The sequence below is a fragment of the Pleurodeles waltl genome, chromosome 1_2, assembly GCF_031143425.1.
Source record: "Pleurodeles waltl isolate 20211129_DDA chromosome 1_2, aPleWal1.hap1.20221129, whole genome shotgun sequence".
Taxonomy (NCBI): Eukaryota; Metazoa; Chordata; class Amphibia; order Caudata; family Salamandridae; genus Pleurodeles; species Pleurodeles waltl.
In genome coordinates, this window is record NC_090437.1 from 1,333,330,379 (window position 1) to 1,333,356,115 (window position 25,737).

Below are 25,737 nucleotides of genomic sequence, written 5' to 3' on the forward strand. Positions count from 1 at the left end.
TCGACGTCCAACATATGATTGTCGTGCTGTGAACTGGACGACCCTGTACTGGGCTAGGTGGGAATGGCATGTGCACATATTTGAGGAAGCCTCATTGGCTTGAATCTTGTCTCTACGCAGAAACAAACAATGGAGGAGAGGGAGAGTTTTTTGTGACTCTCAATTCTCAGTTCCAGTGTCCTATACCTCACAGTGGTGCTTGGTTGTGATGGGGATGTTTCTGTGAGGGTCAGATTATTCTTTTGAAAATGTTCAATATTTCTTTGATTTTAATCAATGCCTCCCATGTATATTTCACAAAGATGACTTTTTGGTTCTCTTGGTGACCATGTGGCACCCACTTCTGTGTGTTACAATGTGTCCTATCAGTTCCAATTCAGGAGAATAGCCCTTGGTGTCTCAAGATCGCCGGCTTCTGTCAGCGTTGCGCCACCTTCTGTAAGTCACAGGTGGTCGCTAATTAGGGTAAACTAGTGCGATATATTCTTGCAGGACTGAAAAAACAGCACAAGTATCACACAATGTGTAATAGCAGCAGGGGCACTTACCATGATCATGTTAAAGACAAATAAAAAGCTACAAACATAATAAACATATTAATAGCAAGATGTGTCCACAATCCTTCTCTGGCTCACTGTCGTGAGTACATATAGATAACTGGACAGGTGGCGTTTGGGTGACATCTGGTCGGTCATGGCAAAGCCTTAATCAATTACAGATGGTAAAAATTATAGCTTTCCACACAGGTTATTGCTCAGACTTGTAAAACTTTTTTTGTTCATGATATCTGTACACATAGCTGCAGGTCCTAGTTAGAGGAGAAATGTCACCAAATACAAATCTGACAAAGACTTACAGACAGTTGCTCAATTCCACTATGCAACTGGGTTACAACAAGCACGGGCAACAACCTATTGAGCGTACATCAATTGCACATCTTATGTCAGCTAAAAGCTATGGCCAGCCACCCTTCATCTATACCCTTGAGTCTTTGGATGACACTCATTGAGCATAGTGTCTACTTAGCAGTAGCATTATGTTCTGTCCTGATGAAGGCCAAAGCTAGAGAAGGCAAGTGCTGAAACACGTTGATGACAAACACAATTTAATATTGTTAAACTGTATATCTCAAGTCTTGTGAATGTTTCTAAAATAAGTATAGGATTACCTCTGCTTAGACCACATGTTTTTGGTTTCCCAAAAATGGGTTTGAATGTTGTACAAATGTGGTATTTGAGAGAACTAAAAATCTAGATGAAAAGTGACACCAGTTTTGCCCCTTTCCTCTTGTTAGGGGCGAGACCAAAAGCGCTCCGTCACTCTTTTAATCTCTCTTTAGGGGGATTTTAACCACGCCCATGTTACGTCAGTCTCTTTCATTGGTTCGTGGGCTTGCCTTTTAAAATCTGCTTGTTTTCATTCGTGAAAGGCATGCATAAGTCATGCTTTTTCTGGTGTTTAGCCCTCCTCGAGAGCACCGGTAAACTACTGGAAACATATGAGGCTCCATGTTTTTCATATGGTTTCTGGACTCATTTTTCTCTTTATTTCGCAGCGCGATTGCGCTGTGTTTTACACAGTGCGCTTGCTTTTTTGCAAAATATCATAATGGTTTAAAAAATAATACATAAAGCGATATTCTTTAACATCTAGGTATCATTCGTGTGTGCTGTAGTGCTACCATGAGCAAGGAGTAAATGTAAAGAAGAAGAAACTTACAGTTCGTACTGCTAGGAAAATTGTAGAATTTTCAACATGACATTCAATACACGCAGAAAAAAGTCCTAGAATCATGGATGCATGCGCACACTCCCTGGCCCATATTTACTAAGGTTCCGCACTGTTTGAAAGTGACACAAAGCGACATAATGCAGTACGTGGTATTTACTAAAAAGTGCGGAAAGTGTTTTGCCTGGAAAAAGTGTGTATCACTTTGCCTCTAGGGGGCGTTACTGGGGCAGGTCAGTGCAAATACCCGTAGATTTTAATGCAACAATGAATCTATTAAGATAGCCAGACCATGCTTAGAGTCAAAAACGACTGCTTGAAGCTGCCAAACAGGGGGAAATGTGTTTATTTCTTAAAACAATGGCCACATTCCATGTGTGCTGAAGTGCCCCATCTAAATACCTGGGTGTTTTAGGAGTTGAGCAGACACAGGAATTTGGACTCAAGTTTGACTGATGAGAGCGCCCGAAGCAGCTAGCGTCCTCTGTCGCCTTGAGACCCTCACGGGTGATTTGACGCGCTTTATAAATCCTGATTGATTGATTGATCTATTGATTGAAATTTTGTTTCCAGTACAAATTATATACCAGACAGGAGAGCCTCGCTTCTGCACCTTGGACCATGGTACAATGCTGGCATTGAGCTGTGCCTTCTCCCGTGCAAAGCCGAGCACAGTAAATATTGATTGTTGCTCTGCACTGCATGACAAATTAATAAATCCATATCACTATGTAGAGCACACTTTCCATGCCTGAGCATGTGCCTTTCAAAATGGCACCCAAGGGTACCATTTTGTCCACCAATATTTCAGTCCTTGTCAGTATTGATCTGATAAAATGAAGAGATTCTTTCCGATTATTCAATATCACGCCAATATCTGATTTGAATCTGGAGATACCACCAGAGTTTAGGCACAAAACCACGACCAGAAGGCCAGTAAAAAATGTCCAAAAACAATGATTAGGAGCAACTGGTTTGGAGAGTGAAGCCTGCACTTGTGAGCACCATACTTCACATTATCTTTTAAGCAATTGTTGTTGGATTTGTAATACCGCAGTCATAAATGTGTCTCCTCCATGCAAGTTGGCATTTACAGTGGCAAAAGCACCCTACTTCAGACATACTGCATGGGCTCTGTCTCTAAACCCCTCCCTTCTTCTTGCAGTAGACATGACCTCGGTGGATCTCGAGGAGGACGAAGACACAGAGGTGAAGCTGGCCCCGGCAGACAGCCTCTGGACCACCGAGTGTGATGGCGCTGTCCAGCTGCGCATGGAAGAGATGGGAGATGCCTCCTCGCCACCCATAACCACACTCCAGATGTTCAGGGAAACGGTGCAGAAGTACAGCGACAAGGTGGCTTTTGCCAAGAAGAGAGATGGGCAGTGGGAAACCACCACATATCTACAATATTACAACAAATGCCGGGCTGCTGCCAAGGGCTTCCTGCGGGTATGTTGGTGCCACTATCAGTGATATAGGGGCCCTGGAGGACCACCCTTTAATGTGGAGTTCTGGGAATGGAGGCATGAACAGGCCACCTGAGATGGTGGTGTCTCATTCTATTTCCTCTTGTTTGAGCTCCGCTTTAGGGGGGTGACAGGAATCCACACGTGTTTCAGTGCTAGTAATCCACACGTGTTTGGGTGATAGGAATCCACACGTGTTTCAGTGGTAGGAATCCACATGTGTTTAGGTGATAGGAATCCATACGTGTTTGGGTGATAGGAATCCACACATGTTTGGGTGGTAGGAATCCACACTTATTTGAGTGATAGGAATCCACGCATGTTTGAGTGGTAGGAATCCACATGTGTTTGGGTAATGGAAATCCACACGTTTTTGGATGATAAGAATGCACACTTGTTTAGGTGATAGGAATCCACACTTGTATGGGTGATAGAAATCCACAATTGGTTGGGTGATAGGAATCCACATGTGTTTGGGTGGTGAGAATCCACACATGTTTGGGTGGTAGGAATCCACACTTGTTTGGGTGATAGGAATCCACACTTGTTTGGCTGATAGGAATCCACATTTCTTTGAGTGATAGGAATCCACATTTGTTTGGGAGATAGAAATCCACACTTGTTTGGGTGATAGGAATCCACACGTGTTTGGGTGGTAGGAATCCACACGTGTTTGGGTGATAGGAATCCACATTTCTGGGTGACAGGAATCCACACATCTTTGGATGACAGGAATCCACTTATGTTTGAGTGATAGGAATCCACATGTGTCTGGGTGATAGGGCTCCTCTGCCATCCTGCATGATTTCGGTACATTGGAAAAACCTTTGTCAGATGGGAATTTCAGGAATATTCCTGCCACTCATACACTGTTTAGACTTTGGTGCAACTGGTTTATATATCAGCGCAGCTTCTGTCTTCTCTGGTGGCTCATCCATTGGGCACTGGTGGGTCTGTTGGACGTACATGTGAGCGACTGAAGGGATACTCTTGCATAGGAGTAATGGATTCAATACAGTGCAGATCAATGGCGCACAGGTGACGGGGAGGGTGGACAAAGCGTCAGAGTTGATGACAGCGAATGAGTGTATTAGTTCATTCTGAAGGTCCTAGGTCTCTGTTTTTTCCAATGGATGACGAATAAGGCATACAGGAAGACAGAGGGCCTGACTGAGATATTGGCGGATGAGTTACTCCCTCACAACAGTTACTGACATCCCATCCGCCGAAATATTAATCCCATAGTATATAATGAGATTTATATTTCGGCGGACGGGACATCCGTCACCATTGTGATGGAGTAACTCATTCGCCAAGATCTCAATCAGGCCCTGAGTGATGATTGGTCATTCTTTGTTTTAATGGGTTCTGTATTATTATGCTATAATCTACGTAGGGTACACAGTGGTTGGTAAGGAATTCATACAGACCTGCCACCAGTACGGTTACAGACTAATGACTGTAAACATTTCTATATGTAATATACTTGTCTCCCAGTGACTCCAAAAAATCCCAACAGTTGAGTTGGGTTTTTGGACATTTGGAGGTTGATGCTTACTTGTGTGTGTGTGTGTGTGTTTATCCCACAGCTTCCGTAACATGAGCATCTGCTTGTCTGCTTTACTTCGACAGCTCGGCTTGGAGCCCTTCCACGGTGTGGGGATCCTCGGCTTCAATGCCCCTGAATGGCTAATTTCTACTATCGGAGGCATCATGGCAGGGTAAGACCCCCAATGATCTACTGTGTACCAGGCAAGAGCACATGAGCAGTTGTTTTAGGAGAGTGGTTTGTGAAGGTTTGAACCTCCCTCCGTTTATGTTTTGAGGCTTCTAATGCCCACCTCATCACACTCTGGAGGTATTACGTGAAAGATCAGACTTGATCCCAGAAATCCTGAGGTTGCAGGTTGCATGGAACAGTATATATATATATATATATATATATATATATATATATATATATATATATATATATATATATCTCTCTCTCTATATATATATATATATTTACTTATTTACTTAGCAGCAGAACCTCTGAGGGAGGGGATTTTTGAGCTCCAAGGCCTGTGGGTACTAGGTAAGATCACGCGGTGTTACATCCCTGTATAGATTTAGAGTTACTTGAAACCAGCAGTAGGGGTGTCAAGTAGATGCTAAGAATGTGATGCTCTCCAATCTTTTATAAACACCTCTTGCCGATGGACATGGGGCATCACTTCTGCTTCCTCCGACTTGTGCAAGATCGCCTGAAACTTCCAAGACTGTATGCTTGAATCCACACTGCAGGAATATCTGTCCCCCATCAATCCCTTTTACCGTTCCCTCAACCGATAGTCCCAGGTTTTTTGTGAGGGTGACGGGTTCAAGATGAATCTGTAAGCAAAGTAGGCAAAGGGGTGGTGGACTTGGGAATGCAACAATTGATGCACCAATGCGTAGGGGCACAAATGATCAAAAGGTGGGTAGAAGTCACATTTGCACTAAAACATGACACTACAGGGAATTAACACAAGGATTTAGTTGGATCAAAGCACATCTCCCGAATTCCATCTGAAACTTCCACGCGGTGGCAGGCAGGGCTGGCTTGGGATCAGCAAGATCTTGAGCATACCTGTGAATAAGAGATTTGCCATTGTCTAATTTTGCTACGAGCAGGGGTTGTACACAACTGTTTTGCAGATATCTTCAAAGCAGTTTAAGTTGGTATAAAAGACATTTAGCTAAGGAGGTCATCTGTGGGTGGGGATTCAGATTTAGAGCATTCAGCGTTGGATGGTGGACCATGCAGCATGGTCAGTGAACCAAGTCAAGATTGTACCGGTGTGGACCACTGCGGAGAGGTGGAGAGGACTCTGCAGAAACTTCTCCCAAGTAATGCAAGTGAACGCAGCTCTTAGAATAAGTTGAGATCTGCCCTTGCGAGGTAGCCACCACTGGTCAGAACCATCACAATGTGCCCTCATCTTTCCTAAGGGGTCATGGATTGTGGGCCGGCCAGTTCCTTCCTCAGATTTTCTGAATTCCTGTCTGATTCTAATGCTGGGGATTGGGAAATTACTTCAACTCTCATTGCATTTGGCAGAGTCCCCCTGCTGCTGCCTGCTAGAATGTTAGTCTTACGGCTAGAGTTAGATCCTTGGTCTACTCCTGAGACCTGTACTCAGGGCCAGAGCCAGGGTCAGACTGGGAACCAACAACAGCCCTGGCAAATTTTGTCCGACCAGCCCCCTTAGGCTGCATAGCGAGCGATCCTTTCCTCTACAATGGGGTTTGGTGGGGGTTCTTCCCCCAAAGAAAATGTGAAAAAAATGGCAAAAACGATGCATTCTACGACACATTTTCATTATATATTCAATTGTATTTGTTTTTAAAGGATAGAAAAATGATGACCTTACAATGCACCAGAATACGGCAATCTTTATTGGGGTCCTTGGATCATTCACTCACCATCACCCTCTGACAGCGCCTCTCATCTCTCCAAAGCCCCTACCTCATATGTATTTTATTTGTTTTCTAGCGCCTGTCTAACCAGCATAGGGTGTGGGAGCAATTTATATCACACAGAGACAATGAATCATGCGTGTGTAATCAGTGTTTGGAAAATTTTACAAAAGACAAAGGGGATGACAAGGTGTAGGATTCACGTCATCCACACTGGTGGCAGTTTTTAAGAGGGCTTGGCCTGGGGAAGCTTAAATTCAGGATTCAGAATGTAACACAGTGGTTAGGGTTGACTTTATCAATAACAAATAATTTCTACTCAAACAAACCCTTTATAGCAAAATTAAGGTAATCAAAGACTGGGAAAAACATAACTTTCTGACCTGTACCCTGCAGTTTGCCTGCAGCTCTTTGGTGGCAGCTCATAGCTCACTGGGCTAGATTATGATTGTACCTTATGAACTGCACAGTAAGAAAAGATCTCTGTGACAAAAGCAGTATCCCACTGAGCTATGCACAGAAAATACTGTTCTGTGATCTGCATAATACATGTTCTCTGCAGCAGGCATATTAACCCTCTGTGCTACCTTAGATTAGTCAAAACTGCCATTAGACACAACTCTGATCTCTCTCCAGCAGGCACATTAATCACCAGAGCTATCTTGGAAATTTTATTTGTGCTTGAAAACTGCTGAAATTACAAGGAACTCTGCAGTGCTTCTAAAACTGCTGCACAGCTACTAAACCGCCCCAAAAGCAAAAGCCCCCACACTTGCAGTCTCACAAGGAACACCTGTTGCTTGGTACAGCTAATCTGACCTCTGCAAGGCCCTTGCTTCAGGAGGGTGAAGCTTTCTTCATGATCTTCCACTTTATAGAGAACTGCAGAGAATTAGGTCATTCAATTTCTCAGTTCCAGGTATTTTACTGTTGCTAGAGATGTCTGCTTACGATGGAGTTGGTGAAACAGATTGGTGCTTACCAGGGGTCTCTGCACTCTGTGTACACCATTTGCACACATAACACATAGGAGATGGGCATTTTCACCTGTTCACTGGAAGCCCTCAGGAAAGCACTTGTTTGCTCCTCTCCTTCAAGTTCAACAGAGCAAGTCTATGATAGCCCTGTGGCACACTGTAGCGAGCGATATCAGCCATTAAAGGCCCGCTCCGGCACGGGCTCAGGCCTTTAACTAAGAACCGGGACTTTAATGGCCGGTATAGCCCAGCTACGGAGGGCTATAAGTCCATTAGAATATTCTGCCACTACAGGGCAAAATGTTCTAATACATAAAAAAGGCCTCCCTGAGCTTGAGGGTATTGGAATCCCTTCGGGCTCAGTGAGGCCTTTGGTCATAGCTTTTGCTGTGTGACAAACACTGGAATGTTGTTGCTATGGGCTTCTATTAGCCATTAGAGCCTGGAGCACTCCGTTGTCTTCAATAGAGCTCGAAACATTCCAATGTTCTAATACAACACTCTATGGTCCCAAAGCCGTCAATGGTTTTGCACACCAGCGACTTCGTAATCTGCACCTGATGTACTAATCGGTCATATCACAAAATGCTCACTTTAAATTCCTGTATCACTAATATGAATGATTGTGAATGCAGGTCTGAGGCCTGCAAGGGACAGCCTACCTTATCCTTTCATTCACAATCACCGAATGATGACTTTGCGTTTCCATTAAGGTACAGGGGTGCTTTAAAGTGATGGCTTTCAGTGATGCTTTGATACCCTGCATCGCTATTCGCGCCTCCCAAATATTTAGCATCATAAAATGGAAGCTTCCATTTTGAGAATGTGTGACTACCCTTTCCGGTTTCAGTAACAGATCAATGGTTGCAATATCAATCGCAGTCACAAATCATCAATACATTGAGTACATAGTGAACAGAAAAGGAAAGGAGGGCAAACTGCAGTGCATAAGCAGAGGGTACCAGTCAGCTATCTCCAATAGTGATCTGAGATGGTGGGAGAAATTAGCCGGAGGCTGTTAGGTGTCATACAGCATATGCAAATTATTTTATGAGCTGACTCTCTGAATGGTAAACGGTTGTACATTTTATGAATGTCCCCAATAAGTCTAACCAGTTCTTCTCTGAGATTAGTTTGTTAAATGTCTTCTCTCATCCATCCCAATACAGCCAGCAGGATTCTGCTCGACCTGTAAGTAGGATCTGGTAGATGTTTGAGATTACTGCGTCTAAACCCTTGTAAATTTTAAATACGTTTTCTACGGCTGGTAACTGTCTAGTAGCTGCTTCTCTATTGCAGGAGGCATGGGGTGCAATGTCTAAGTTATAGATATTGCATTTTTACATTCTCTTCTTCCTCAAACTCAGCCTATAAGACAATAATTACCTTTGGCATGCCAGGGATAAACTGACAAGCATCACTTCACCTTCTCACTCACACTCATATTCTCTCACTCATCCTCATTTTCTCACTCACACTCATTCACATTCATTCATTATCACTCACACTCTCTTACACCCCCTTAAACTCATTCTTTTTCATTCTCACACTCACTTGCATTCACACTTAGGGCCTGAATTAGAGACTGGTGGACGGGTTTACACCATCACAAATGTGATCGATATCCCATCTGCCACATTACAATTCAATTATAGCCTATGGAGCTTGTAATACGGCGGCGGGTGGGATATCTGTCATGTTTGTGATGGAGTATCCCCTCTGCCAAACTCTAAATCAGGCCCGTAATCTCACTCATTCTCATTCTCTTACTGAGATCCAGCCCCAAATTTACTAATGCTTTGCACTGGGTGTTCGTCACTTTTGTTACACAAACCTGGCACAGTGTGTTAGGGTGGATTTACTATCCAACGCAAACCCAGATTTATATGGGATAGTGTCCCAAAGTAAACAAGCTGTACTGTCTGCGCAGCTTCCCCTTATTTTGCGTTCCATGGGTGGTACATGTGCGTGCCCATGCAACTATCTGTGGGTTTGATGCAAATCCCTATCTACAAACATTGGTAGAGAGAAATTCGTGCCAAAATTGTGCGCCTCCTTGAGGCATGTGTAACAAGGACAAATATTTTTATTTCTCCTTGTTGCCCAATGTTGCATGTGTGCTGCATTGTACAGCCCACTTTCAAAGTGATAAAATAGCCTTAAAGCACAGTTTGGGTACTAAGAGGGACCTCTTCCAGTATAAAACCTACACACACGCCCTTGCACTGCGGCACAAGGGTGTTTCTATTGGCGCATGTCTGCCAACAGTGTTGACACTAGGTCATCAGGGCATGCAACACAATAGTAAGACATGTCAATTGCCACGTGTCATCATAAACACCTCAGCGACGAGGAATCCGCCTAGACACTATAGTCCCTGCACGCCTAGCAGGATTATGGTAGACTCCTGACCTTAAGCAGAATGAGGACACTGGGCAGGAAATGTAGGCCGTGCGGATTCCTGCATGCTTATTAACTGTTTTATGGTAGTTCAGGATTCCAAATGCATGAAGGTGATTCCTGTGGCAACTCTGCACTGCCCTTGGGGTCTCCAGCTGAGGTTTTTCCCTTTCCAGTGGTGGAGCCGTCCAGTGCCCACACCTTGAGGTAGGTCCTCTGGGAGCTTGGGGCTGGGAGGGCGCCCGTGCACAGATGCGTGGGCGGCCCTTGCCCTCAAGTTCCAAAGTCGCCTGTCTGCGATCATGCAGTGCAGCCACAGAGATTTCATATCTTCTCTCGAGGGAGGGACACCCCTTCTGAGTGTAGGTATGTGGGAGGGGCAGAACCTAAAATTGAGAGAAGCGTGCCCACACCTTGGCTCCCAGGACCTCTGAGCCGGCTTCCCACAATGCTCGCCCTTACTCGGCACAGCCCTTTCTCTCCTTCCAGGTGCAGGCCAGCACCATTGAAACGGCTGGTGTGGCACATGAGGTCCAATTCCGGCATCTGATCACGTGACACGGCAGAGGGACCCCTCTGGATAGTAGACAGTGAACTTGGTTGCCTAACAACCCTCTGGGGGATCAGGCAGCAGGTGGGTGCACCGCACTAGGGTTGAGCTCAAGTGTCTGTTGTCTTCCAGCGGGGCCCACACAAGCACACCGCCCTGCAAGCTACTTGCTGACAATGAGCCATGATCCACATGCACTGGTTTTTGCAGCAGGCAGAAACCCGGAGCAGGCAATTACAGGTCCCTCCTCCAAAACACACTGCCACAGTGTATGAACTCTTTTGTGACCCTGGGATATCGTGAACAGTGGGGGGCAGCCAACAAGCCCCTTTTGAGAACACTGGGCACAGGGCAGCAGCAGACAGGCAGGCAGCAGGCCAGCACACAGGAAAAGATGCAAGGTGGCAGTTCCTTCTGCTGCCCGGCATGCAGCAGGCCAACACAACAAAGCAGGTAATCCAAATGGTGATTCATCCTGGCAGTCTGGCAGTGCCAGTGAAGCATAAGTCAGGTAGCCAGTGGCAGCAGGGCAGCAAGCAGAAAAGCAATCCACTGAGTCCTTTATGCCTCCCAGCAAATACCAGGATAACAAAAGGAGAGCAGTCCAGATGAGTCCTTTGGGGAATCGCAGCAATCCATCTGACAGAGGTTCAGTCCCAGTTCCAAAGTTGCTCTAAAAGCATGGGGCCAGAGCCCCTGTACTTATACTTAAAAATGGCTTTGAAGAAAGGGTTAGCTTCAAAGGAACCCTTTCAAGTGAAACACAACCCCTTTTCAAACCCAGCCCTGTCTCCAGAAATCAGTAGGGGATTATCATCCCGTTGTGCAAGAGCAGGACACAGCCTATTGACATGTAAGGTGTCAATGACCCTCACTCTCCCCAGCCCAGGATGACTATCAGTATGCAGATGCCATGTCTGTCACACCCAGCCCCTCCTGTGTTGTGGCTGTCTGGAAAGTATGCACCAAGTGGAGCTGTCACTGTGCCCTAGACGTATATTGGAGTCAGACTGCAAAACACCAGAGTTATAAGCACAGAGAAATGCCCACTTTCTAAAAGTGATATTTCTAAAATAATAATGTAAAATCCAACTACACAAGTAAGCAGGATTTCTCACTACCATTCCAAACATACCAAACATGCCCAAGCTTCCCCTCTCACATCAGAAGTTACCACTTACATATATATAAGATAATTCCCAATGCTATCCAACGAGAGGAGCAGCCCTCACAGTAGTGAGTAGCAAAATAGGCTATTTGTCACTACTAGGACATGTAAAACATAAAAGTAAATGTCCTACCTTTTACATACACAGCACCCTGCCCATAGCGCTATCTAGGGCCTGCCTTAGGTGTGACTTAGACATAGTAAAAATGGAGGTTAGGCCTTGGCAAGTAGTTTGAATTACCAAGTCAATGTGGCAGTAAAACTGTGCGCGCAGGTACTGCAGTAGCAGGCCTGAGCCAGGTTTGAAAGGCTTCTTCTGTGGGTGGTGCATGCTGCGCTGCAGGCCCACTAGTATCATTTAATCTACAGGCCCTGGGTATATGGTATACCGCTTTACATAGGACTTACAGTTAAATTAAATATACCAAACAGGTGTAAACCAATTATACCAAGTTTTAGAGGAGAGAGCACATATACCTTAGCACTGATTAGCAGTGGTAAAGTGTCCAGAGTCCTAAAGCCAAAAAAAGATGGTCAGAAGAATAGGAGAAGAAAGTCAAGATGTTTAGGGATAGCACTGCAGAAAGGGTTATTTCCAGCAATGGAGGTAGCAAAAAATGAATGTAAAACTGGGCATCAGTTCCACATAATCTTACTCACTACCTGTCACTGATTCTCAAACTTTTTTACTCACACACATGCTCAGTCATACAGTCACTCTTGGTGACACATGCATGCTCACTCTTACGTAAACACACTCTCACCTCAAAGCGCGCACACAACATATATTTAAAATCAATTGCACTTCCTGCAGATGCCACCAAAGGTCCCTTTCCACCATGGAAATTCATTTATTTATGAGTAAATGTCCAACCTTTTCCAGTGTGGCAATAATTTTCGAAGAGTTTGTGAACACCCACAAATGCACAGCTTTGTGGGTGTTCATGAACGGATATGGCATTTCCACCCTGGAATATTCACTCGTATACATCTCAATGCACCCAATTCAGGTGGGTGACTCCCAATTTTATGAGCCAAAGATGCTTTATCTTGGCAGTCTCCCCCTGAAATGGCATCTTCTTCAATAGAAGTCAATTGGAGAAATACATTCTCTTAATAATTTTTTTGAAATCTCGCACTTTGCTCTTCTCAATGTTGGCATGTGTGCACTTCCACCCAAAGTAGTTGATTTACTCACACTGAAATATTAAATGTGAACAATTCCTATCATACACTACCAAATGTATTTGTGGATTGGGTTTAGTGTTCTGTTTTGCTTTCTTCTTATCATACTAGCCTTTGGGTATTTCAGGTGGTGGCTGCTGTCAACAAGATGTGGTGGGGCAGCTTGGGAGGGAATATCGAAAAAAAATAAAAGAGAACTCAACAGGATCCGGCCACCTCAGTGTGCTTCTTTTCCTCTGCTCCTGTCCCAGCAGTCCATGGGCTGGTACACAGGCTTCCAGACTCACCTACGTAGTCCAGATGCTGTCCTCATGCTGGCAGTACTATTATCCAGGATGAGAGAATCGTGGAGGTTGGTGTGAGTGGGCTGGTTTGGCGCTCACTCAGGGACAGGGAGCCTGTGCCTGTTCTCCACCCAGCTGTGAAACACAGCTCGGGTTGGAAAAATCTAGGTGCGCATGTTGGTTTGGCCGACCTAAGAGAGCCGGCCAAACCGACATGTACCCACCATTCCTCCCTGCTGCTGTCTGTCAGGATGGCCCCGTCCCCAGGACTCGGCTCAGTGTCAGTGATGAAAAAAAGTGGTAGGAACATTGTTATCCTTTTATTTTTCCTGTTTGCATGTACGGGCTCTCAGCAGGGGGGCGACGCTCCTCCACCCTAACGGAGAAGCTGCCACTGGGTATTACTTGTGGGACGTGATGTGCAGAGCACTGCTTTGGCCTTCCGCACACACCGTAAACAATTCAGAACTCTAGTGCTTTGCAGGGGAGCAGCTTTGGAGGGTTTTTGGGGTGTTACACCCACTAATGAAAGTATTTTCTGGTAAATAGTTGGGTACAGCTGCTTTCAGTCAGGTATGGTGAGATGTCTCCCCGATTTCACCAGGACTTTATACACACACACTCTCTCCTTCTCTCTGTTTTGAAAATCCTCAAAAATATTGGTTATTTTACAAAATATTGTGTTTTCTCTCTTAGCCCCCCCCACCAATCTGCGTCATCTCTCTTTCCACTGCCCCATTGGCCCCTCTCATGCGCCTTGTCATATGATGTATTTAAACATTAAATGCCAGCCTGATTGTTAGAAAATCTGAAGCACCCCTAATCTTACTGACCGAGCTTTGCTCCCGGTGCTTCGCCTTTTCTGCTTGATGCACATTGAAATGAGGGCTTGCTTGAGTTTCCTTTGACTGTTAAATGCTGTCTGTGAGTGTGCTTCCACTGACCTCTGCTGGTTATTTGAAGGTACTTGCAGATTTCTTGCTCTGCAGTTTGATTGCAGATTCTCCTGATTTCATCAAAGGAGAGTCCTGATTTTATCAAAGACAAAGAAGGCGAATAACATGCAGTCTCTTTTCCTGCCGTTTTTAAATAGCACCTTTAAAGCACACTGCATTCCATAATCCTGTTCCCCTGGCCAGGAAGCAACAACATAGAAGAAATATAACAAGCCACTATACATAGCAGCCATGCATCCAACATGTCCTCTTTCCTTTCACTTATATTCATTTCATTTTCTCAAAGATCAAAGTCCATACAAAAACCTAAATGGTAACAAAAAGGGATGGAAATCCCAGAATTAAATAATTAACGTGGCTTTGCCTTGATGAACTTCCATGAACCTCCCAGGGCCGGCTTTAGGGCTGGTGGTGCCCGGTGTGACAGTCTTTTTCCTTTTTGATGTCCCCGGACGCCCATGACCTCCTTCTTGGGCTCCCTCACTAACACACTGAAAAATCTCCCCTCATCCCTCCATACCCTCTCTCTCGCATACATTTCATTAGTTTTAAAGCGCTGGTAAAGGCTGGCTTTACTAATCCACTCAGCTATCCACATAAAATATAGATCTGTTCTTTGCAGCAGGCACATTAACCCTCTGTTCTAGCAGGAACATTAATCACAAGAGTTATTTTGACATTTTTATTGCTGCCTGAAAGCTTGACGCACAAGGAACTCTGCTGCTTGTGCCCTTAAATAGTAAGTTATTGCTAAACACAGCACCCCCCTGAGGGCAGTGCCCACCTCCACAGGTCGGCGCCCAGTGTGGCTGCCCCTGTTGCACAACCCTAAACCTGGGCCTGTGTCCTCTATCTGAAAGGAATCTCTTCCTTCAAACACATCACCACCTTAGACCGTTGCCTGGTTAGACGTGATTAGCACTAGTTATACCCACAAAAAACATAGTTGAAAAAGCACCAATGTCAGGACGAGCATACACCTTTTGTGATGAGATGATATTAGCCTCCTTTGCTTTAATAAAATCATGTCTCTCCTTCACTAACTGTCAAGGAAAATCTACAATTTTATTAAAAGACAATAGGCTCATATTATGTAAGTTTAAAGCATAATATCAGCTGTCATTGTAACATGCTGAAATGGCTTGCAGTGACAGGTTGTAAATGTTGACACCTTACTCCAATCAGCTGACTTAAGGATATCCTGTAAGCTAGCTCCTGCCCAAAATCCTTTCGAAACCAAGACCCCGGGGGTCAGTGATCCTCGGACACCCTGCATCAACCGCCTGCAAGGGACCCACCTACTTAGGGTAGCTGTGGATAACAGAGTCAATGATTCACAGAATAAGATCAATAACTGAGAGGCAGTGGTTCTCAGGGTGTCAGTCACGCTTGAGACACCTCAGTGTGCACAGCTTAGGGTGTTTGGGCAATGAAGGAAACTATTGAGGTAGAAGCATTCTTGGTATGTCCAATAATGGTAAAATGGTCCCACACTGGTGAGGAATGAATTGTAGAAACACCTAAAGATCTAATATCAGAAGGTGTTCCAAATGATGCTGGGCATAGCAGCATACCCAACATTCCAGACAATAACTTCAAAGACCATCTTTATCCACTCATGAGTGGAACAGTCCTAACAGAATAAAGCTGAGTGCTTGGGTTTTAGAGGATTCACACATCTAAGCCCTTTCATCAACCTGGAGACCAGAGGGTGCTCCTCAACCGGTTTAGCATCAATTTTTTGATGCCCTGTTGAGATTGCTGACCTGTACCCATTAATGGTTCTAATTAAAAATTGCTGTGACATCTGATGAAACAGGATCTATACCCCTTTCCATAGCCCAGCCACTCGAAAGCTCCCAAGCTGAGTTGTATACTCTAATTTGGTCTTCTGCCCATGAGGTTCTAATCTACCCTGAAGCAGACTCTGAGAGCCCTGGCAAGTAAACCAGAGAGGATCCATGCTACCGGTGTCGGGCTGCCCTCCAGAACAAGTGTGTTAGAAATGGGGTCTCTGATTGGCAGTGGTTTGCACCCTGTCCAAGTAGGGACACTCAGGCTAAGGAAGCCACACAGCAAAAATAATCCCTGCTCACCCCCTTGGTAGCTTGGCACAAGCAGTGAGGATCATCTGAGAGGCAATGTGTAAAGAAGTTGTACACACCCACACACACACACACACACACACACAGAGTAACACACAGAGTAACACAGTGAAAACACCACAAACGTTCTCCACACCACTTTAGAAAAATAGCCAATATTTATCTGAGTAAAACAAGACCAAAACAACAAAAATCTAACATACACAAGCAAAGATGCAAATTTTCAAAGATTAAATCTCAGTAAAGTGCTTAGAAACACAATAGTTTCAACTGGGGCTATCACAATGTTGTTGATGGACTCGTTACCAACAGTCTGACGCCACTCACAAGGCAGTGCAGTCACGGAGTCGCACGGACCCGAGGTACAGTACCTTTGAAAACTACGAGGAAGCAAAGACGTTGCACGGAATCGGGGAGATGACATGTCACTGGAGCCGATGCAGCATCGGTTCCTTACTGCTACCGGTGAGATGATGCGGCATCGGTGGCGAGGCGTCAGTTCCTTATGATCCAGCGGGGTCGATGAATCCAGTAGGTCAACACGTGAGTCGTAGACTTTGCGGTGTCACGATCACACCACAGGGCCACAGGTGCTGTAGCAGAGTCGGGTGTCCCAGACATCGGGGACACGCCACTCAGGACTCACGCTGTGGTGGGACTTAGGAGCTGCTGCAGCGGCATTGGGCCTGTGGTGTTGGTCGCTGTTCATTGCACTCAGTGGGGACCACAGCTACGGTGCAGGCAGCGGTGCAAAGTCAGACAATGACGCCGGTTCCGAGGCGCTCTGGAGTCTATGTACTTGGTTTCTTTTTGATTTCACCAGAACTCACTCTCAAGGTCCCAAGAACTGGATTTGGCACCACTTGGAGAGCCAGGACTCTCAGCAAGGGAGCCCAGGTGCTGGCAATGAAGTCTTTGATGTCCATGGGAGTTCTAACCAGAGGCAAGCTCAGTTCAAGCCCTTGGAGAACCTTGGAAAGCAGGATTTAAAAAGCAAAGTCCAGTCCTTTCACTCCCAGGACAGAAGCACGCCAACACAGCAAAGCAACGGGCAGAGTGGCACTTCCTCCTACAGCATCCAGCTCTTTTCCCTGATGGAATGTCCTCAGTCCAGAAGTGTTTGGAAGTTGTGATCCTAGAAGACCAATACTTATACTCATTTCTGCCTTTGAAGTAGGCAGACCTCAAATAAAAATTCTTCATAGTGCACAAGAATCTGCCTTTCCTGCCCTGGGTCCAGACACACTCTAGGGGGTCGGAGACTGCTTTGGGTGAGGACAGGCACAGCCCTTTCAGGTACAAGTGTCAGCTCCTGCCTCCACTCTAGATCAAGAAGACCCATCAGGATATGCAGGACACACTTCAGCTCCCTTTGTGTGACTGTCCAGAGTGAATTCACAAACAGCCCAACTGTCAGTCTGACCCAGACGTGTATTCCACAGGCAAGCAGAGGCACAGAATGGTAAAGCAAGAAAATGCCCAGTTTCCAAATGTGGCATTATCAAGCTTGCAATTTAAAACAAGCATTTGCAATGCAACAGGTCTCGCTTTTGCTCGAGTTAGAGGTATTAGTGTTGTAAACTCCTAACCAGACTTTTCTTGCCACACAAATTGAAAGAAAAAAAACTAGCGCGATTGCGCAAGGTAAAACACAGCTCAATCGCGCTGAAATTGAAAATCAAAAAACCGAGTGTGATTGCGCTATGTAAAACCCAATGCGATAGCACTGTGTGGAAAATAAAAAGATAAAGTAGTCTGGAAACCATGCTGAAAACATAGAGCCTTGTATGTTTTCAGTAGTTAGCCGGTGCACTCTAGGAGGGCTAAACACCAGAAAAGGCATGATGTATACATGCTTAATGAAATCAAGCGGATTTTAAAAGGCAAGCCCACAAACCAATGAAAGTGACAGATGTGACATGGGAGTGGTTAAAAGCCCAAAGAGAGATTACAACAGGGACAGAGCGCTTGTGCCCTCGACCCTAAAAACAACTTCATCAAAAGATGTATTTTTAAATTGTGAGTTCAGAGACCCCAAACTCCCTCTCTTTCTGCTCCCAGGGGCAAATTACATTTAAAAGATATTTAAAGGCAGTCCTCATGTTACCCTATGGGGGAGATAGTCCTTGCAATAGTGAAAACTAAATGTAGCAGTATTTCATTATGAGGACATATAAAATACACTAGTACATGTCTGACCTTTTAAATAACCTGCACCCTGCCCAAGGGACTGCATTGGCCTACCTTAGAGGTGCCTTACATGTAGTAAAAGGCAAGGTTTGGGCCTGGCAAGTGGGTACACTTGCCAGGTCGAATTGGCAGTTTAAAACTGTACACAGACACTGCGGGGCAGGTCTGAGACATGTTTACAGGGCTACTCATGTGGGTGGAACAACCAGTGCTGCAGGTCCACTAGTAGCATTTGATTTACAGGCCGTGGGCACCTCTAGTGCACTTTACTAGGGACTTACTAGTAAATCCGATATGCTAATCATGGATAAACCAATCACCAATACAATTTAGACAGAGAGCACTTGCACTTTAGCAAAGGTCATTAGTGGTGAAGTGCCCAGAGTCCTAAAACCAGCAAAAACGAAATTCAGCACATGATCAAAAACCGGAGGTCAGAAGCCAAAAAGACAGGGGAAACTACACCAAGAGCTGACAGGTCTAACAAGGTGCATGATATTCCCCTTGTGGGCCTCTTGATAATTGTGGGAGTACGATAAGTAAATTGGGTAATCCAGCGCGAGCTCCAAGAGAGATGGATACCAAGAGTGTATTGTCTACAGTGGTGCTGTCAAGACCACCCTCGCTGCCTACCTGCACCCCTGCACCACAGGCCTGGGTGTCATGATACAGGCAAGAAAGCATAATGATTTCCATTGGACCAATCCTGAAGAAAAGAATACGCCGCTGAGGCTTTCAGATCTGGAACCACCTAAAATATCTCTGAAGCTGAGATGTTAGTCTGAAGGCAAACAGGTCTTTGTCGAATGGACCCCAACCAGTGCTCAATCTCTTAAAAGTCTCCTCATCCAGACACCAGTCACTGACATTGTTGAAGTTCCTTGAATATCAGTCTGCCACCAGTTGTGTGGCCCTGGAGGATATTCTGCTCTCAGAGATATCCCTTGGTGGAGACAACCCTCCCACTATGCCCTAGGCATTTCTGCTGTTTGTTCCCCTTAATCTGATTTTACACATGTTTGCTGTCTGATTGTCCATGAATAGTAGGACTGAACATTTTCCTTTTCCTTTTACCAGACTCCAAATGGATTGGAGGCTGCAAGAAGCTCTAAACAATGTATATTTATTGACAACTCCCTCCAGGACCATCTTTCTCCAGTCGAGAAGGTGCCACACCTGATGCGGCCACCCTGGAGACTTACATCTGATTCTAATAGTAGATCTGGGGAAGTTGGAAAGATGGCTTTTCTGTTCCAAGCGTCTACATGGCATAACCAGCAGCGTATTTCTTCTCTTGCTTCTGTCTCCAAAAGAACCATCTCTGAGTATTCAAAAGGCTTTTACGAATGTCTTATCTTTAGCGGCTGATGAGCCCTGTAATAAAGGGGTCCTTGAGTGATCGCCCGAATCAAGAGTGTTGGAAGGCCCTTTAGTCTTGCCAACTGCCAGAGAGAAACCTGTTATTGAGTAGATTGCATCCTCAGCTCCTTCTTGTTTACCTTCAACTTTACATCTGAGAGTAAAAATAACTTTTTTTCTGAATCTTCCAAGAATCCCAAAGATGTGATTATTCTTGAGGCCTCCAAATCGGTCTTCTCCACATTTATGAAGAAGCCACCACACATTGGATCCATTCTATGGCTGTCTGCACTTGCTTCACAAAAGATTTGTCTCCTGGCCTTGGAACATCATATCCTCTGAGTTTTCCGCCATCCTTATTCCCTGGGACCTGAGAGCCGCCTCTACTGGTTTCATTAGTGTATTAAATCAGCATGCAGTGGAGACAGACCGAACAGTCAGGACTTGAACTTGTACACCTGCCACAGCCAAAGGAGCGTATTGGGGCTGTGACAAATTGGCCCTGTCAAATAAGCATCCTTCAAACTTATTGGCATTATATAGCCTCTTGGAAGGAAAATATCCATAAGGCTGATTATGATCTCCATCCAGAAATACTGATAAAGCACTAGTTGAGATCTTTCAGGTTGGTTACTGGCTAAAACTTTTTTTTCTTCCTTTGAACTAAAAATATGTTGCTCACAAACCACTCTGGTTGCAGCAAAAAAGTTTCTATAGCACCTTGTGGAGCAACTCCTGTACCTTGAAAGACATTAGATCTATTCCCTCCCTGGAAACTGAATTGGAGTTGTAGTAAGGTTTGAAGAAGTAGGAACGGCCAGCAAAGTGACTCCTGTATCTACAGGGCCTGGGAGAGACCCGACCAGACACCCTCATCAGTGAAGGGTGAGCTTTAAGCAGTGAAGCAAACGCTTGCACATATCGACCAATCTCCTTAATGAAGTTTTCATCAAATAAGCACTCTTGATTGTAGCCAATCGCCCCAGCTTTGGATCCATTCTAAGCAACAATGGTTTGTGCCTCTCTTAAGACAGCCCAGCATTTGCATTACCCCAAAACATACTGCCCTTTTGTGACATTTAGATATCACTTTTGGGTACAGGGTCTAGCCTGTATTTTTAGTTTGCTCAGCTAGACACAACGTTTGTGTCAGTGGACTAGGGGAGCGCAGAGTTCACCAAAAAACTCTGCTGTCCAGCCAATGGAGCAGAGCTCACCCGGTGCGCACTGCAGCCCACTAATGAGATACAAAGCGCAAGCGCAGACAGTCTCCACGTGCGCTGTGTAGCACATAACTAAGCTGCAGTGTATGCCCCGACGGTCCACGGCCAGGCTTCCCTCTGCCAGCAGCGCGGGAGCAGGGGCAGAGGGAGGCAGAGAGCCAGGCTGCTGGGAAGGATGATGAGGGCCTCCTGGAGGACCCAGGTAAGTCCTCCTCTCTTTTCTTTTTTTTCTGTGTTTGTGAACACTGGTGCACAAACAAGGACTGAAACATGAACCTTCCCTGCCTACAGCCCTGGCTGTAGGCAGTGAAAGCTGCCATTTCCGATTTCTTGTGCTCTGGCCAGTGCACAAGACCTGGGCCAGGGCCATAGGCAGCAAAAAAAGCTGCAGTTTCAGGCCTCTTGTGCACCGTTCTTCCACGTGTGCAGTGCACACGGGACAGGTTGGTGCACAAGAGTCCTAAACCGGCAGCTTTCACTGCCTACGGCCCTCTCCTGAATGCACCCAATGTCAGAAGAACTAAGCAGAGTCGGACCTGGCTAACCGGGTGGAATTCCACAGTTTTTAATCAACTCTGCGGATTTCCATTTAGTGGAACTCCATGAACTCAGCCCAGGCCTACAACGGACCAAAGATGTCCAACATCTTATCCTGGCATGACGCACAGCATGATCCACATTCTCCTGGGATCGTTACCTCCCCTACTCACGAAAGTCATGATTTTAGCATTCAAAACTGGGTTGACAGTCGGTGTGTGAGAGATAACGCGTCTGGGATTTTATTGCTATCATTTTAGATCTTGTGGTCCTGATAATCAGCACTGTCAGTGTAGACTTTACATCCTCATCCACACAATAACCAATCAATATAACCATTTTACGGAATGTAGGTGTTGTCACAATCACAGGTCAACCATGGGGGTACTTTCTGCATCGAAAACAACTGTTTGTGTTTTATCAGACGCTTTTCTTTTTCTAGGAGAGTCAGCTGGGCAGGCGTGGCCCGTCCTTTAGGGCGGAGGGGCCACGCCCCCCTCCTTTTGCCCCTCATGAAGAGTGTCTGTCAGGCTGAACAAAGGTCAGCCTGACAGACACCCTTCATGTTCAGGTCAGGCAGCCAGGAGCAGAAATGCGCGATTTGCGCAGACTCCTGGCTGCCTGAGATGAACTTTGCTGGGCTGAGGAGGTCACAGCTCCTATGAGCGTGACCTCCTCGGCTCAGCAAAGGTGCCTCGAGGCCCCCCCCCTCGGTAACAAGGGGAAGCGTCACCCACTGTCTCCGACCTGGGTGCTTCAGGTTTAAGTCCTGAAGCGCCCAGAGTGAGTGTCAATCAGTGACACCTCATTACAGGGTGGGGTGGGTCAGCAGTCTAACTGAACCCATCCCACTCTGTGACGAGGCTGGGACTGCTGCCTTCCCTCAATGGCTGACCTAAAATGAATGTTTGGTGCGTGCGTGCATGTTTGTATGTTATGAGTGTTGTTAATGGATGTGCGTGCGTGTGTGAAAGAATGAGTGTGTGTGTGATGTTTTAAAATGAATGTTTGGTGCGTGCGTGCATGTTTGTATGTTATCAGTGTAGTTAATGGATGTGCGTGCGTGTGCGTGTGAAAGAATGAGTGTGTGTGAACTTTTAAAATGAATGTTTGGTGCGTGCATGTGTGTATGTTTGAATGTTATGAGTGTTGTTAATGGATGTGCGTGCATGTGTGTGTGTGTATGTGTGCTTCCCGCCCGCCCTCCTCCCTTCTAAATCTGCCGCCTGCCACTGCAGCTGGGGTGTTACGGCCAGAGCGGCCAACTTTGAAAATGAGGAGCCACGGTTGCGTCTCGGTTATGGCTCAACATTCTGTGATTCTGGGCAAATCACTTAATTTCCCTGTGCCTACTTAAATGAAGTGACCTTGTGTAATGTAACTGGTGCTCATATGGAGCGTTTCAATGTATAAAGCTGCAGAAAAAGAATAATATGTATAACTGTCTCACAAACAATCTATATTTTGAACACTCACATCATCATAGGCCTTTTATATGGCCCACGTCATCAGCCCAAAAGAGGGCCCGGCCATAGGGGCAGTAAGCCCCTTCCATACTGCGGAATTGAACTGGCCCGTCCATGTTATGCCCAATCACCTGGGGATTCGCATCAATCAGTCTGTGTTTATTTTTCTTTCATGTTTTGTCCCCAGTAGGTGCAGACAAAGAAGATACAGAGGCCAGATGTACGAAGCCGTTTGCATGGTGCAAACTGCGAAAATCACAGTTTGCCCATGCAAACAGCCTAACGCGATGCTCATTCCCAAATTGCGAGTCAGTACCGACTCGCAATTTGGGAATGCGACTCGCAAATAGGAAGGGGAGTTCCCTTCCTATTTGCGACTCGCATCGCAATTCAGAATTTCTTTGTAATCGCGAATGCGGTCGCAAAGCAACTAGCAGTTACCACCAGTGTCACACTGGTGTTAACTCATTCGCAAAAGGGAAGGGCTCCCCATGGGACCCCTTCCTCTTTGTGAATGTCGACAAAAATATTTTTTCAGAGCAGAAACCAAATGGTTTCGGTATTTCTTTCATTTTGCAACTCGTTTTCCTTTAAGGAAAACGGGCTGCAAAATGAAAAAAAAAAACTGCTTTATTTAAAAAGCAGTCACAGACATGGAGGTCTGCTGACTTCAGCAGGCCACCATCCCTGTGAGTGCAGGGACTCGCTATGGGGTCGCAAAATGCAACCCACCTCATGAATATTGATGAGGTGGGTCTTTGCGACCCCATAGCGAGTCGCAGCCGGTGTCTGAGACACCGTTCTGCATCCGAGATTGCGACTTGGAAATTGCGAGTCGGACAGACTCGCAATTTCCGAGTCGCAATCTCTGACCTACCTACATCTGGCCCAGTGTTCCTTTCCCAAACACAACAGTGTTAAAAGTTTCCTTGCAGACAACATAATAAAGGTTTTCCTTAAACATTCACTTTATACAATTTCTTTGCATTGCACCAGACCTGAGCACAGAAACGGGACCATAGAAACTAGGGGGCTTATTTATGAGCCTGTTTGAGTCACGTTTGCAATACGAAACGTTGTGCAAAAGTGACGCAAACCTTGCATGTGATTCATGAAGCAACGCAAGGCCACTTTGCTTGACCCTGAGTGGCTCCAAAAATCTGGAGTAAGGCTATGCCTTTTTCCCTGGTATGGGAATTCCCATGGATTGTGACATATTTCCAGATTTACCAGAACTGGTAGACCTGGGATGTGCCAAAAAGATACGTCTTTTCAGGGGAGGCGTAACGAGGAGAAATGTCTTTATTTCTCCTTATTTTCCCTCTTTCTATGTATGCTGCATTCTGCAGGACACTTAGAATGTGGAATATGCCTCTGAGGATTGTTTTTGTGCAGGAAGGTGTTCTTTCCTTTACAAAAATAATTCTGCCTACAATGCAGGCAGCCTTGCACCACAGTGCAAGGGTTCCTGCATTGGCACTAGGCAGCGCATTTTGCACCAGCGCAGGGGAAATAAATAGAGGCACATTCCTGCCCTTTCTCTGTCATGCAATGCTCCAAGGTGACTTGCTTTGCTGCACTGGTGACATTCTTGTAAACAGGCCACTAGGGTTTGAACCTTGAACCATTTAGGTTGCAAGTCTAAGACCTTAACCACTAGGCCACAAGCAACTCTTCAAGAATCCCAGACTATAGCATTTAGCATTCAGAGTGTGTTTTTTTAAACATCACACCTTTCACCAGAAGAAACAAACATGCACTTGGTTGACACCGAAGTGGCCTTTTGAGAAGATACACAGCAGTAGGGCCCTGATTTATACTTTTTGGTGCAAAACTGCACTAATGCAGATTTGCACCAAAACGTTTAGCACTGGCTTGCACCATTTCTGTGCACCAGCCGGGCGCCATATTTATGGAATGGTGCAAGCCTATGCAAAGGGTAGGCTAGCGTAAAAAAAAATGACAATAATCGGGTGGGGCTGCAGGTATGTACGAAGGGGGTTTTGCACCAAAAAATGACGTTAGGCAGGTTAGAGTAAAAAAAAAAATGACTCTAACCTGCCTAGAGTCATTTCCTGATGGAAAACCATCCATACCACATGACTCCTGTTTTGGAAAAGACAGGAGTCATGCCCACCACACCAATGACCAGCACAGGGGACCCGGGTCCCCTGGGCATGGCCATTGCACCCAGTGCCATAGAGGGGGGCCCATGATAGGGCCCCCAATAGCACTTAAAAAAAAATACTTACCTGTGCTTACCTATACTTACCTGGGATGGGGTCCCCTCTCCTCCGCTGTCCCTCTGGTGTGGGTGTCCTTAGGGCCATGGGAGGGCACCTGTGGGTTTATTCCATGGTGTTTCCACCATGGAAATGGGCCCAAAGGTCCCCTAACGCCTGCCCTGAACGCGGAGTTAAAAAATGGTGCAAAGTAAGCTTTGTACCATTGTTTGACCCCTCCTCACCCCCGTATGTGATTTTTGCACGGGAGGATAAATAAGGCACTAGGGCATTTGAGTCATGTTTTGCCTGGGAACACCTACGTTGCATCTCATTGACGCAAGGTAGTTTTCTGAAGGCAAAACATTACTTTAACTCCAATATTTTGGCGCTACACATGTCTAGCGCCGAAATATAAGTATGGAATTAAGTTTTTGCCGGATTTGTGTAAAAGAAAATGGTGTAAATCTGGCGCAC

At 45.6% G+C, this 25,737-nt stretch overlaps 1 protein-coding gene across 5 annotated transcripts in view; it reads left to right on the forward strand.

The window, feature by feature from the left end:
- Nucleotides 1–25,737, forward strand: part of LOC138251737 (long-chain-fatty-acid--CoA ligase ACSBG2-like) — a 359,144-nt gene that overhangs the window by 231,396 nt on the left and 102,011 nt on the right. For 4 of the 5 annotated variants that reach the window (XM_069205674.1, XM_069205678.1, XM_069205675.1 and 1 more), the window contains 2 exons: nt 2,894–3,180; nt 4,830–4,918. In XM_069205674.1, coding sequence (XP_069061775.1) covers nt 2,894–3,180; nt 4,830–4,918 — 376 coding nt within the window. The remainder of the gene's footprint in view (nt 1–2,893; nt 3,181–4,829; nt 4,919–25,737) is intronic. The other variant, XM_069205676.1, reaches the window with a different exon arrangement.